Genomic DNA, 14995 nt, shown 5'->3' with positions numbered 1-14995 from the left:
GCATCTACAGGCTACAGGAAGGCATTGGAGCACTATGTCACAGCTAGAGTCACTTCTCAGGGCTTCACCAGTGGTTATGAGTCTTTATGACAACCCAAAAGGAAGTTTTGTTCCATGACTGAAACTGACAAATACTTACAGTGGCCTGTGAATATAAGCACAAATGTTTTGAAAACATTTTGATAGAGACATAACACACATTGAGCAGAACAGTAGTGGTGACTTTCCCACTGAGGTTTGTACCCTTTCCAGCCACAAGTTTTTGTCATAACTTGCAGAATCAGGCATGAATTTTCTCCTGTGGAGAAAGCCTTAAATTCAACCAGAAAGCTATTGATTGTGCCCACAGTAGTCATGCCACTGCGACATAGCCGACATCTCCTGCATGGTATTTTGGAACTCTAGCATTCAGGGATCACAGAATTTGATAACTTCAAAAGCGGGCTGTCAACAGCTAGTTCTGACATGCCACTAACAAGAATAGTAATAGCCTTTATGGTTTGTGGGGCCTTGGGGGCCTCCCTTGTGGATAACTCCTAGAAAGTTAGCAGACCTCTGACACTGTGATTTTAATTCCTCAACCCTATAATAGTTTCTAGGAGTGCCCTTTTCCAACCATTCGGGCTGCCTCCTGTACTTAATTGTTTTGTTTGTTTGTTTGTTTGTTTATTGAGACTGGGTCTCACCATGTGACTCTGACTGAACTGGAACCCACTGTGTAAACCAAGCTGGCCTTGAACTTACAGAGATCCATCTGCCTCTTTCTCCCGAGTACTGGGATTAAAGTTGTGCACTATCACACCAGGATCTGCACTTTTTATCTATTATTCTAATAACCCATTCTTTTTCTGAAAATATGCATGCCATCTTTATAGGATTTGATTCTATATCTACCTGGAAAGAGACCTCACAAAAATAAAACCTTCAAATCCAACCCTCAATTGGATAAGTTGTTTGTACTGTTACTAAGGTGGGGATAGAGATAGATTCTATTAGTTGTGACAGTTTATCAACAACCAGCAACTGCTCTTCAGGCACGATATACTGAGATTCTGCCCTATCCATGACCAAGAACAAAACCACTTGTTCGCATTGCTAGCCCTCAGCTGCAGTATGCCGAGATTCTGGTGGCCTTTAACATGGAGGGACACTGGGGTTAAGAGACACACGGTTATTTAGTTTCTCCTACAAAGATCTGAGTGTTTTCTAAAGTATCTTGCATCTTTCTGTCTCATTCTGATTGGACCCATTTTTATAAAGTCATATAGAGGGTAGGCAACTTGGGATAGATGTGATATGAAAGTCCAATAATATCCCAGGAGCTCCAAGAATGTCTGTTGCCCTTTTACATTTCCCATCATTGGAATTTTTTCCAATAATGTTGTCAGATATCATTCCCATGCTAGTGGAGCATAATACGCCCAAAAGTTTTACAGCTGTGCTTTGCCCTTGCAGTCTGAGTGCCTTGATCTCCCCTCTTGCTTCCTTCAGACACATCTATGCCTTTTGACTTTTATAAATCTATAAAACACTTCAAAGTTAGCATTATGCCAACTATATAATGATATTCTGGATGGCAAATCAAGGTCCCAAGCATCTCATGACAGATAAGGGAACTGTGCAGAGGGGAGGGGCGGTACTCAGAAGGTCCACTGTTGATCATTACAAGTAAATGAAAACTGATCTTGAAATCCAGCATCTAAGGAAATACAAGATGAAAAAACATGGTAGTAAGGTCTAATATAGTTCAAAAGATCCAGTCACTTGTCTGGGTTCTTCATCTTTGCATAGCTTTGTGGGTTATGCAAGTTTACTTGTGTTATGAAAATTAATTTGGGTGAAAGGGTTGTATACAACAGCAGAGGCAACTGTATCACCAAACACTGACTCAGGAAAACCACATCCCTTGAGTGCTCTGCATGACCTGCAGGCAGCAGACAGGTCAGATCTCCTCTTCAGAAACTGTTTGCTATGTCTGTAACCTTAGGGAAGAGCCCCCAAGAACTTGCAAAGTTGAACTTTCTGGGATGTGTGGATTGTTTACTCTTTGAGTCCCACAAGAGCCTCCCACTCTACTTCCCTGGGGAAGCATCTGGAGGGGAGCATTTCCACTTGGAGCTCCCTAAGCCTTAAAGGACCTTCTTTCAGGATGAGAGATTTCAACTCTGTGGGAGTTTCTACACAGTATCTTCCTACTCAAATGGAATCTTTAGGATGACAAGTTTTAAAATTACAGAAAAAAAAACATGAAACTTAGTATCTGGGAAGATTCCTTTGGAGAGTCTGTGGGAAGGACAGGGATTCTCCTTGTTCTGTAAGCAACATCCATCTCTACCTACTAGTAAATGACACTAAAACAAATAGATCAAGCCAATCATTTACTTAATAAATTGAAAGTTCATGAAATTTCCTTAGATTATTATATTAACAATCATTATTCAGAGAAAGTGCCTCTACAAAACAATACTCAGACAGTTGCCTGGTGAGCACAACATTAACCAAATTTAAATAGTCTATAGCTCTGAGAAGACTGTAGCAAATAGCGAAAAACCAGCCCATCTCTTGTAGAATAATATACTTTCCTAATGACTTAGTTTCCCTAAATATAGTTTCACTGCTACACATTACATGTTTTCCCAGCCAAACCTAGCTCCTGCCTCCCTCTCCACAGGTGTTTGTAAACACTTTCTCTAGGTCAATTTTTTGTGTGCATATGATACAAAGAATTCAACTAAGTGATTATTATGCGTTCTAGACAAATACTCTACCATTGAACTATATCCCTAGCCCTATTCCAGACCAATGAAAATATACTCATTTATATTTGTGTTAGTGTCACTATTAGGTAGAGATTGAATTGTGGCACAATATACTTTTTGATATTTACCTTAGATAAATATATATATATATATATATATATATATAGAGAGAGAGAGAGAGAGAGAGAGAGAATATACTAGTTTTTACCATTTACCGTGCTTCAGCTATTCATTAAGTGCTATAGATTTTGTATATTTAGCTATATTGCTTAGAAAATAGTTTGCAGAAAACTACTAAAATGATTCTAATGACTTTTTTAAGTTGTTCAAAATGATTTTTTCCTTTCTTTCCAGGTTGTAAAAATGATGATTATTGTCGTGGTGACATTTGCCATCTGCTGGCTGCCCTATCACATTTATTTCATTCTCACTGCGATCTACCAACAGTTAAATAGGTGGAAATACATCCAACAGATCTACCTGGCTAGTTTCTGGCTAGCAATGAGCTCAACCATGTACAACCCGATCATCTACTGTTGTTTGAATAAAAGGTAAAGACAATACTGCTGGTGTGAGCCTCTTACCACTTCCACCTTCCCTGGAAGCACCGTCACTCTGGCTTCTTGGTTCTGATTTAAAGTACAGACAGTGGAAGAACTCAGAGGGGAACATAGAGCTCGCTGTAGATTTTTCTTAGCTAAGAAATATCCCACCTTAAAACTTAGGAACTCAAAAGTGTCACTACATCAGTGGCTCTCAACCTTCCTAATGCTGTGCCCTTTTAATACGGTCCCTCATGTTGTGGTGACACCCAACCAAAAACTATTTTCATTGATATTCAGTAAATATAATTTTGCTACTGTTATAAATCATAATGTGAATATCTATGTTTCCCAAAGGTCTTCAGTAACCCTTGTGAAAGGGTCGTTAAATCCCAAAGGCTGTTGTGACCCACACAGGTCAATACCACTGAGCTAGAGGTTTTCTCTAGGTGGTTTTTACATAAGCCAACTTCTTCCCCTTTAAACCTTCAGAAGTTTATCTACCAGTATAAAAGAAATCCTCATGTGTGAAGGTTTATCCACAATCCCAAAGACATGAGAGTTCTTCAAAGAAATAAAACACACTTTCTATGAGAGGGGAAAATAATGGCATACATGATGGACTCTGTTAAGAAAGTTCTCCTTCAAAATGGATATTACTGTCAAAGCAAGGAGAATTCTTGTCATTTTCACACAGCCTTGCAGGATGACAGAGAGTTGTAGTTTCCATGGAATCGCTGGTGAAAATGTTGGAGGGGTTAAGCAAAAGATCCTTCTAAAGAAATAACATCATTTGTGCCATGTGTGATGGCACATGCCTGTTATTTCAGTAGGGACTGAGACAGGGGGATTGTGAATTTTGCATTGAGCAAAGGATACATAGTGAGATCCTGTCTTTTAATAAAGTTGGAGCATTTGTAAACAAATTTAATACTATAAAGAAGGTTAACTATGTCCTCCATATTTTAAAAAATTAAAAAACCAAACCACGCCTTGTTCTTGTATTGAACACAAAGAGGAGTAAGGTATAGTTCCACGTGGTTGACAGTTCCCTCAATAAGCCCATGGATTTTATACACCAATAGACTGGTTCTTTATGGAGATGTACAGTCTAAATTCCAAGCTTAGGAAGACACCAAGAGACCTGTGCCTTAAGTTGGTTAAATAATTATTTAATTCTATTTAAACTAATTGTATAAGCCAGGCCTCAATTTAAACCACTGTACAAGCAATAAATCTGTTTTGAATCAAATTCATTTAACAATGTACAGTGACAAGGATTTCACATATTTATATATGATTTAATAAAACCACTAAGATTAACAATTAATTCTAATATTAAATGAGTCTAATTTGCAAATGTGCACTTATTTGTGGAAAAGCCTTTATGAAATAGAGTATGCCATTTTTAAATACTTTAACTTGCCAGCCTCCTGCAATTAGTTATGTAAATGTATGAGATCATTGCCAACAAGCAGTTTGCCACATTGATAACCTCATGCCATGCTTTTCCAATTTGATGAATTATTTTCCCACTGATAGAAATGGTTCTCTTTGAACAAGAACTCACAGGACTGATTCTGTAGCACAGAATCAAGCCTCTGTAGAATTTGACTCAGTTCAAAGCCAGCATTAGCCCACATGCATTTCGGGGGCAGCTGAAGGAAATGCCACTTGAAAACTATCTTTTCTCTCCTGCCTCTCAGATTCCGTGCAGGCTTCAAGAGAGCATTTCGTTGGTGTCCTTTCATCCAAGTCTCCAGCTATGACGAGTTGGAGCTCAAGACCACCAGGTTTCATCCCACACGGCAGAGCAGCCTGTACACCGTGAGCAGGATGGAGTCGGTGACCGTGGTGTTTGACCCCAATGATGGGGACCCAGCCAAGTCCAGCCGCAAGAAAAGGGCAGTGCCCAGAGACCCGAGTGCCAACGGCTGCTCCCGCAAAGATTCCAAATCTGCCTCCACCACGTCAAGCTTCATAAGCTCACCCTATACCTCTGTGGATGAATATTCCTAGATCCATGTCCTGAGGTGAGGGCTGTTATAAAGCTTAGGTCCCCCATTCTCCTAACCATGTCAAGTCCCGTTCTAGATACTTTAGGGAAGCAGAAGGGCAATTATTAGGTAGGGATACTTAATCTGAGAAAGAGGGAATATAAATGTAACAAAAACTAACAACATATTAACCAGCACAAAGAAAACCTAGTCTTCAATTTATTCTTTAAAAACTTTAGGATCATATACAACAAGCACAAAGTTTGAATCAGAAAAATGCCCTAAGTGTCTAGTGTCTGTCATTTTACAATTGCGATGCATCTCTTCGACACAGAAATGGCACAGAGGTTTTCTAAGGGATTAAGGCGTTAAAATACATTGCTAAGCACAGGGAAACAACGCCTATATAAAACAAGTTCTGTTTTACTGTGAAAACGAAAGGGCAAATGGCTGATTTTCCCACAAGAGTGATGGATAGAGAGTGGTGGATAGTCAACCTTGAAGAATAGGAAGATTTAGAAGCCTTTGCTCAAGAAAATTCATTTTGTAGAATGAAAACTTTCAGAAATTCCCTCCACATTTATCAGAAAAGGCTATATGGGCGAATCATTGCCCAAATATACATGTTTTTCTCTGGATGTTTTTTTTTCCAAGGAAATAACTTCAAAAGAAACAAAAAATCATCATTTAATTTTGATTACTTAGTGTTTTAAGTGCTAAATTAAGTTGCAGTCAAATTTAGAACCTTTAAAGGACAAAGAAAATTCTTATGATCCTCTTTATTTTATTGTTTGCACATTTAAAAACTAAGTAAAGTGTAAAACACTAACAATATCTTATAATGGAGAAGGAAAGACTCACATTTGCCTCTGTAACTCGCTACCTGGATGTAGATAACAATTTAATGGTACTTATAAGTAAGCAAGCCAGACACTAGTATCTCCAAGTCCCCAAGCCATTTGCTTCCCACTGTAGAACAAAGAAAAAGTCACGGTCATTGCTTTATTTTATATCATGTTGTCCTCCTCTTTTTTTCTCCCTGGGGGAAAAAGCAAAGACCAGGGGGAAAAAACACAATGTGTTTCAAGTATAAGTCAAGAACAGAAGGACATATTGAAATATCAAGATATGTATTTGTAAATCAGAGAAGACGCAGACCTGTGCATCTCTGGCTAGAAAAGGAATCTGCACATTAGTTGTGGGACATGAGCTAATTATGTGGGACATGAGCAAGAGGACAGTGCACATGCCTCCAGGAACATAATTCTGCTTTTCTGTGCTTAGGTAATGGAAGTCACTAAGAAAGAAATGAGGTAGTGACACTTGTATGTGTGTATGTATGTACATTGTATCCCTTTCTAGAGCTTGTCTAACTTATCTAATGTTTATTAGTAATTTTTGGCAGTCTTCTTTCTTGGTCGTATAATTTCTTCCCTTATGAATTTATGTTTGGAATATATTACAATAGTTCTCTTTTTTCCAGTTATGGGATATGTATCATTTTCTGTCATATACAGGCATGTTTCCAATGCCCAGAACAAAATAGGCAACACCTGAAAATGTAGAAAGTGTCTTCCAGACTCGGTTCCTTACAAGTAATTTCTCTTTCAATTACTACAATTGAAATTACTACAATCCAGGAAATCACAAGCTCTGGGAATGAGCTATGGTCTACAAACTTGTGTTTCCAAACATTCAAGTGGGTTGTTAAAACTTTCTGTCTAAAATAATTGCCTCTAGGACTTTTTTCCTTTTATTGCTCTACCAACATAAGCACCAAATAATTTTTAGAAGAGTAGGACAAAAATAATTATCTGATGGTAAATCATGGTTGATTATTATGACATTAGTCTCTGGGCCTCCTCTCCTCTTTGAAGTCCAAACCACAAATACCTGATTGCTACACAATTTCAAGTGTCTAAAATACCAAGTCATATATATATGTTTGAGATTACTTTAATAACTCCAACAAACAATCAGACAGCCAGGTACATATATGAATGTGCAGATACACACGATCAAAATGAAAGCAATGATTAACATAAGGATTAAATTCAAAATTGAAACTGAAATTGCAGGTTGTCATACAGGCTTACCACAAAACCACTCAGTGGCATCTACGGAGCTTTGTGTGCATGTGTCAACCTAACAGCTGTACAAAGTATCTCACTGTTTGAATATAGTGTTTACAATGTTCATTCTTAAAACATGTGTTTATCAAATGTAAAAGTGTCATGAAAAAACCTGTATGTGTCGTTTTCTTTTTAATTTTATGCATACATATATAACTATAGTCAAGGTACATGAGAACACATTCAGCTTTGGAATGTGACTGTGAAGTTTGGCCTTCAAATTCAATGCAGTCAGTCACCCCCAAAACATATTTGGAGAATGTAACTCCTGACTTTCACATTAGGGAAGTTCAGCAGAATTTTCTAGGAGCTCTCTAGGATGATTGTTGCTGTCTTTTGTCTGGAATTTTCAGCAGCTCTGATTTCACTTTGTTCACCAGCAACCCTCCCTTCTGCTGGAACTGTTGCCCCTGAGGCCCACACACTAGCTTTTTTAGGGCCTTGTAAGACAAACTGACATCATTTGCTAGAAGCTCATGGTTAAACCAAGAGTAACAGGCAGACATTTTTAAGCTTAGAAGTTTAAATAATGGGAGTAAACTGAATATGTGGATAGGAAAAAGACAATAAGCCCTTTTCATTAAAGTTCAACCCAGAACTGCCGAGTAACGCACAGGGGGGTCAGCTTCAACGATGCCAACTTTAAAAATGACTATGTTTGCATATTTGACAGTGTTTACATGACTTTGCCTCCAAAATCCAATCAACTCTCTAATGTTAAAGTTCAGACCAAATCTTTTTCACTGTTCACAAACACTGGCTCAGAATCCTAGACAGGAGTCTAAAATATCCCAGCTTTTCATATTTTAAGTATGGGGGGAACTAAAATAGTTTGAGGGAAATGTAAAAAGAAAAAATTGACCAGTATTTTAAGTTTCTCTTTTGAAAAAGAGAAAGTGAATTCGAAATCAGCAACTTGTTTTATTCTTTACATTCGTAGGAAGGAAAGCAACAACCCCAGTTACTGTAGAATCCAATCTAATGTATTTTTTTCAGTGTTTCTGTAAACTGCTGTATTATTCCACCTCCCAACATTAGGATGCTGACATTTCTAACCCAGTAGCCAATTCACATTCTCTCTGGCGTCTGGCCATCTCTTAGAAACAGGTACCTGGCCAACTTCAAAGTGCTTCCATCCTAGCATCCTCGCATCATGCACCAAATGCCAGAAGGCTTGATATCAAACCCAAGAAACACAAAATAAATGTGAAAGCAGCGCTGGCCAGCTCAGAACTTGGACTGGATTTTTGTTACTGCATAATTCCCTCAGAAAACATCTAATTGGTGTCTGGACAATTATTCCATCAAATAAAATGGCAACAATTTAACAACTGACAGGAACAACCAGCTTCCTTTGCCTTTGACCCTGTGCCAAGAGTTAAGGAACTCAAGCATGGGTCTGGCCATGCAGAATAATAAGATTGAAGTAAATTCCCTTCAGGCCAAACAAGAACTGAAAAGATATCCATTAGAGTTATACAAGGTCACTAATTGTCTTGTTTAATATATATTAGTGAAAAATCTGTATTTGTAAGAAGTTCACATATATACAACTTGTAATTAGTGAATGAAGTATTTTCATGTTGTAATAATTATACTAGGTATATTTATAAGTCCATACTCTTTGCATATGTGGTAATAAATGGAAAATTTAATTTCTATGTTTTCATCTACATTCACTAAAATAACATGAAAATTGTTAATTTTCTAATCCCTAATATCTTTCTTTGCAGCTATTAAAATAGATCCTACCTAATAGTCTATGAATTCTGTGCATACTCAGACAACCTTCTGTCAAACTACATTGTATTTTCCTGCTTGTCTTTCCTCCTGAAAATAGTTTTCCAGGTTGCTTTGATTCAGGAAAGAAAGGGTATTGATGAGAAGCACAGTTATCAAAGAATGTTCTTTAGGGAGAGCAGGAGCAGAGGAATTGAATTACTGCTGGTGTGTGACTGAGGGTAAAATACTGAGTTTCAGAACTGTGGCCTCCAGCCTTTCTGACTAATATTAGGTCCAAGCCTACTAACATGTCTCCAGCACTTTGAGGAAACCATTCTCTGTTCTGAAATCCCATTTAACTTACCAATACAAATACAAAATAACAATTTCCCTATGGTGGAGATGTGAGGATTATTCACTGATACATGATCAGGACAGAGCTAAACACAGAAGTAGGTTTAAAACACCTCATTATGGAAGCCTTGTTAGCCTGAGGCATTGTTTTCCAATGCTAAGCTCTTTCTGGGCCTTTCAGTTACTAACATAGGAGGACTATTTCCAGAGCTCCAGGGTCCCATGTGCTGTATATGGATGTCCCTAGATTCCATTCTTGTTCCCTCAACCCTGGGGTGGGAAAGCTGTACAAATGAAGAGTTAGCAATGGTCAATTAACACAAGAGTAGCTTGGAATATAATGAATCTAAATTCTTTAGAAGGAGGCAGTTAATTACAGTCATATTTGAGTTCAGGAATAAGAATGTCAAGCTTTACTAGATAATTGTGAATAATGGAAAATAGAGAATTATTCTCTAAAGTTTACTTGGAAGATCCTTTAACTCCCTTCATGTGTCTGGCATGATTCCATGAGTAGTGCCCAATGACATTTTCATGTCAGGGGACTGCCTGTTCAGTTTTAACAGGTTTGTGGCAAACTTGCCTTAATTTACAATCATCTCTTTTCTGGATTATTAGAGGAACTTTATCCCATTCCCTCTTTGAAGCTGAATGTCACTGAAAGTCCTCAGTGTCATAACCAGATGGTTCTTTTTAAACATTACATCATCTTGGTCTGCCCTCAAGTTCTTCTAATGCATTCCCATGTCACTCAGATTCTGACTGGCCTTCCCGACGGGCTGTTCTGACACTGTTTCCTTATTCTGCTGTCCTCTCCCGTGCTTTCACTAGGATCTCTGGCCCCATCTACACTGACATTTCTGTTCTTCTAAACTGTCCTACGTTTGTTTCCACAAGGAAGACTCTTACACTGGTTATTAATTCTGACTAGAGTGCTTCCACCAGCATAATACTATGGCAAACTTTTATTTTCTTCGAATCTTCCCACATCAAAACCAATCCTATCATATTATTTAAAATTTCAAATCCTCAGCCATATCTTGTATTAATTATTCTTCCTACTCTTCTACATTGATGTTTTTTCCTTAGCCTTTGTAACCTTCCAGAATGTCATATAATTTACTAACTCACTGTATTTATTGCATATTTCTAAATTGAAATGTAAGTTCTATAAAGGCTTGGAGACCATGGGTAACTGTGAATGAATCAATATTCATTCATTCTTTTGTAAGATGCAGAGTAGAATGTATTTTTTTCACACGTCCATCACATCTCACTGTCAAAGTCTACAATTGTCTCTCACTGTCAAGATCTGATTGACTTATTCTTCCTTCTTTATGATAATCACCTTGTTACTGGCCTGGGATTTGAAACATGTTCTGGGATTAGTTGTATGAGCTGAGATTTGAAATATGCTGTCCAGATGCCTTGGCTGTCTAGTTTTTCACTTGGTCCTAGAATGGGAGGCATCAAAGAGAATTCAGTAGGAAAGAACGGAGGTCCTGTTTACTAACACGTGCAGAACAGCAAGCAACAAACACCATCACATTCCCTCTTTCACCAACACTAGCGTCGCGTGTACTCTCCAACTTACCAACTAAACCTCTTTTCCTCAACTAGGTAGAAATCAAAGTTTCTTCCCAGAGCTTGTGAGTTTTCAGAAGTAATCTTGTTCCCCTTCATAAGCCCAGGAAAACCATGTCAGTGCTATGTAGGATTGACTTTCTGGATTAGCTAAACACCTTGCTTTATTCTTTCAGTGGTTTGATGGATATAGCACTCGATGCTCAGGGTGATCATAGGGGATTCCAGTTTGAATTCCTTTTGGTCTTGAGCACAATATGTAATGCATATCAATGAAACAATAAGGTATTACCAGTGGACTACAATATCATGTGAAGTTAAATTATTATCTATGGTTTCTTTAGATGATTAGACAATCAAAAACAAGACTTTGAAACTTCAGGTGACATTTTCACCAATACATGGCAAAAAATATTTGCTGTTACAATGGCTAGGGGTGTAAGCTGTATTCTTACAGATCCCTATAGTGGAAAATTTACAGAGTGAAAACAAAAGCAAGGACCATTGATCTTGCAAGCTACCACTAAAGTAAACTCTAGTACTAACAAAACAAAAACATATATTATATAAAGGTTATTATACATATTTTTCTGTTATATCTTACTGTTTTGTGCTACCTATAGGACTAAAACAAAGGCACTCTTCTCTGTTTTACCAAATACAGAATTCTCTCATATACAAAACAAACATATGTGATAAGTATTTATCCACAAAATTTTAATGTGAATGAGCAACCCAGAGTTGCCTCAGAGAAAAGATTATAGTTCAAAAATACAACATTAGGGAGTGGCAAGATGACTCATCAGGTAAAGGCAGTTGTTTGCAAGCCTGATAACCTGAGTTCAATTCCCAAAACCTCCATAAAGGTAGAAAGAGAGAAAAAACTTCATAAAGTTGTCCTGTGACCTCTGCACATGCACTGCTGTGTGCACAAGCTCCCTCATATATTCATATATTCATATATTCATATCATACATTCACACACACACACACACAGAGTGATGATGATGATGATGATGATGATGATGATGATGATTTTTTAAAGAAAACATGGCACCAAAGATTGGAAGAAAAACATGGTAGAGGGACTTAAGAGATTGCTTAGCAGCTAAGAGCACTAGCTGCTCTTCCAGAGAACCTGGGTTCAAATCCCAGCACTCACATAATGGCTCACAACTGTCTATAATGAGATCTGATGCCCTCATCTGGCCTGCAGTCATAGATGCAGACATAACACTGTATACATAATAAATAAATAAATCCAAAAAAGAAAATCATGGTAGAGATACTGTCCTTGGGAAATCAAGGCATTTAGAAGTATCTGTGTATACTGGAATGTTTAGAAAAGACAAGCACATGCCCTAAGCAAGAGAAGTCTGGGTTTATTTGGATAGCTGTAGCAAAATATCACAATTGAGTAGCTTACAAAAGACACAGGTACATTTTTCATGGTTCTAGAGTTGGTAAGCTTATGAGAAGTTGTCAGTCCATCTGACTTCACAGGCAAACGTTTTCATTGTGTAGCTGTCAGTCTTCTCACTGTATGCCCAAATGGTGAGCAAAGTAAAGAATTTCAACATACAAATTTTAGACAGACACAAACATTCAGTTTAAAGTGATACATGAACATATGAAATTTTACAAGACACTAAGCGTATGTGTCTGGTTTATTTCAAGGCTCAATGGATACTTGATAGTGTCTGACAGGCCCCAGCACAAATTTATTCTGTAAAAACACTTTAAAAAAAATGGTGTGCCTTTTACTAGGGAAGTGTCCACAGAGCTACAAGGATAACACCAACTAACAATCTAAGCAATAGTGGAGAGGCTTCCTTGAATGCCTTTTCCCAATAATGAAATTGATGACTAGAGTCTTCATCCAGTAGCTGATGGAAGCAGAAGCAGACACCCACAGCTAAAAACTGAGCTTAACTCTTGTAATCCAGGTGCAAAGAGAAAGGAGTGATGAGCAAAGGGGTCAAGACCAGGCTGGAGAAACACATAGAAACAGCTGACCTGAACAAGGGGTAGCTCATGGACCCCAGACTGATAGTTGGGAAACCAACATAGGACTGATCCAGACCTCCTGACCATGGATGCCAGTTAGGAGGCCTGGGCAATCTATGGGGCCTCTGGCAGTGGATCAGTATTTATCCCTAGTGTACTAATGGATATTGGGAGCCCATTCCTCATAGAGGGATGCCCTCTCAGCCTAGACACACGGGGGAGGCATAGCCCCTGCTCCAAATGATATGACAGACTTTGTAAATCCCCACGGAAGGCCTCACCCTTCCTGGGGAGCAGAAAGGGAAGGAGATGGGGGTTGGTGTGGAGGCAGGGGAGGAGGGGAGGGAGAGGGAACTCAGATTGACATGTAAAACAAGCTTGTTTCTAATTTAATTTTTTTTACAAAAGAGGAAAAACGCTGTGCCTTATTTAGCATCTAATAGAGAAATTAGTGCCAAACATTAGATGAACACAATCTAGATATAAATGGATTGAGCTCTCCAAATAAAAGGCAAATATGGGCAGAATGAATAGAAATAGTGGCCCAATAAAGGTTGTCTGCAAGCAACTCACCTAAATTCCAAAGCCAGGAGTGTGGTAGAAAAGTTTAGTTCATGCAAGAAGAAACCAGGAAAGAAAAAAGTTATCTATGCAAACAATAAACAATATAAGTTTTAAGTCAATATTTATTACAAGTTAAAAAAACGGTTGCTGTATCATAAAAACACAATTGTAAATACATAAGCCCCTGTCAACATATCACAAAATATATGATGTAAAATTAACAACCAGATACACAAGAAGCTTCACAGTAGTAATTCGATACTTCAGCACCTTCTACATTTAATAATGGAGAGTATAGATGGGTTAACAATAACAAAAGAGAGGACATGACTGTTATAAACAAACTAGATCTATCACACAGCTATAGAATCCTGTGTTGTGGGAATTCTTTCAGCCAATAGTCCTTGAGGTACCTATTTCCTGTAGTTGTATAAATAATGACATTAATTCTGTTTCATCAGGAACAATCCTATTCCCAACAATATATATATATATATATATATATATATTTCTAGGTATACACAGAACAGTCCCCAAGGTAGGCTGTACTTTCTTTAATTCAATGAGTCTCAAATTTTAAAAAGATTGATGTCATACCAAATATCTTCTCCAGCCAAAATAAAGTAGAAATCAATTAACAAGGAGAACTCAAAGAAGCAAGGGTTTAATTGTAGAGGTTAAACACCATATTATTAAACAGGTGCATTGGCTAATTGTGTCAGTTTAGCTTGATTACTGGGTACCTATAAATTTGGCTAAACATTGTTTGTTGGCATAACTAGCAATGTTTCTAGAAAAGGGAGGGTTGAATCTGTGGATTCAGTGAAGCAGAGCTGCAGTTCCGCTGTTGGTGAGTGTCATCTGAAGAGAACAAAGCAGAGAGGAATCAAATGAGCTTCCCCTTCTCATTATTTCACTGTCTCATGGGACCCGAATACTGCATCTTCTAGCCTGACTCAACACACACCCTGACACTTAAGCCTTTGCTCCCACTGTTTCCCAGACATCAGACTAAGACTGAACAATATCCTTGGCGTTCATGAGTCACCCTCTTACAGACCGTAGAGAATGAGATGTCTCAGCCTCCATAGTAATTTGAAACACAAAGAAATAAAAATCAAAACCATAATGAGAGAGAACTTCATATCAGGTAGGGTAGCTCCAGTCAAAGGGGCAAAATAAAACATGGTTTGGCAAGAATATAGACAAACTGAAATAATTGATATGAGTCAGTTAAAATTACATTGAGTGCAAGACTGTAAAGTCACTCTGACAAAAATTTGGCAGTTCCTTAATGTACTAAATATAGTTACTGCAGGAACTTACACATTCTT

At 37.9% G+C, this 14995-nt stretch overlaps 1 protein-coding gene across 1 annotated transcript in view; it reads left to right on the top strand.

Moving 5' to 3' along the window:
• The window catches only part of Tacr3 (tachykinin receptor 3), an 84635-nt gene extending 79315 nt beyond the window's left edge, over positions 1–5320 (top strand). Inside the window, exons 4-5 of the mRNA XM_027395749.2 lie at positions 3114–3310; positions 5008–5320. Coding sequence (XP_027251550.1) covers positions 3114–3310; positions 5008–5320 — 510 coding nt within the window. The remainder of the gene's footprint in view (positions 1–3113; positions 3311–5007) is intronic.
• Positions 5321–14995: the final 9675 nt, after the last annotated feature.

This window comes from Cricetulus griseus, assembly GCF_003668045.3.
Source record: "Cricetulus griseus strain 17A/GY chromosome 1 unlocalized genomic scaffold, alternate assembly CriGri-PICRH-1.0 chr1_0, whole genome shotgun sequence".
Taxonomy (NCBI): Eukaryota; Metazoa; Chordata; class Mammalia; order Rodentia; family Cricetidae; genus Cricetulus; species Cricetulus griseus.
This window is presented reverse-complemented; position numbering and strand designations above follow the sequence as displayed.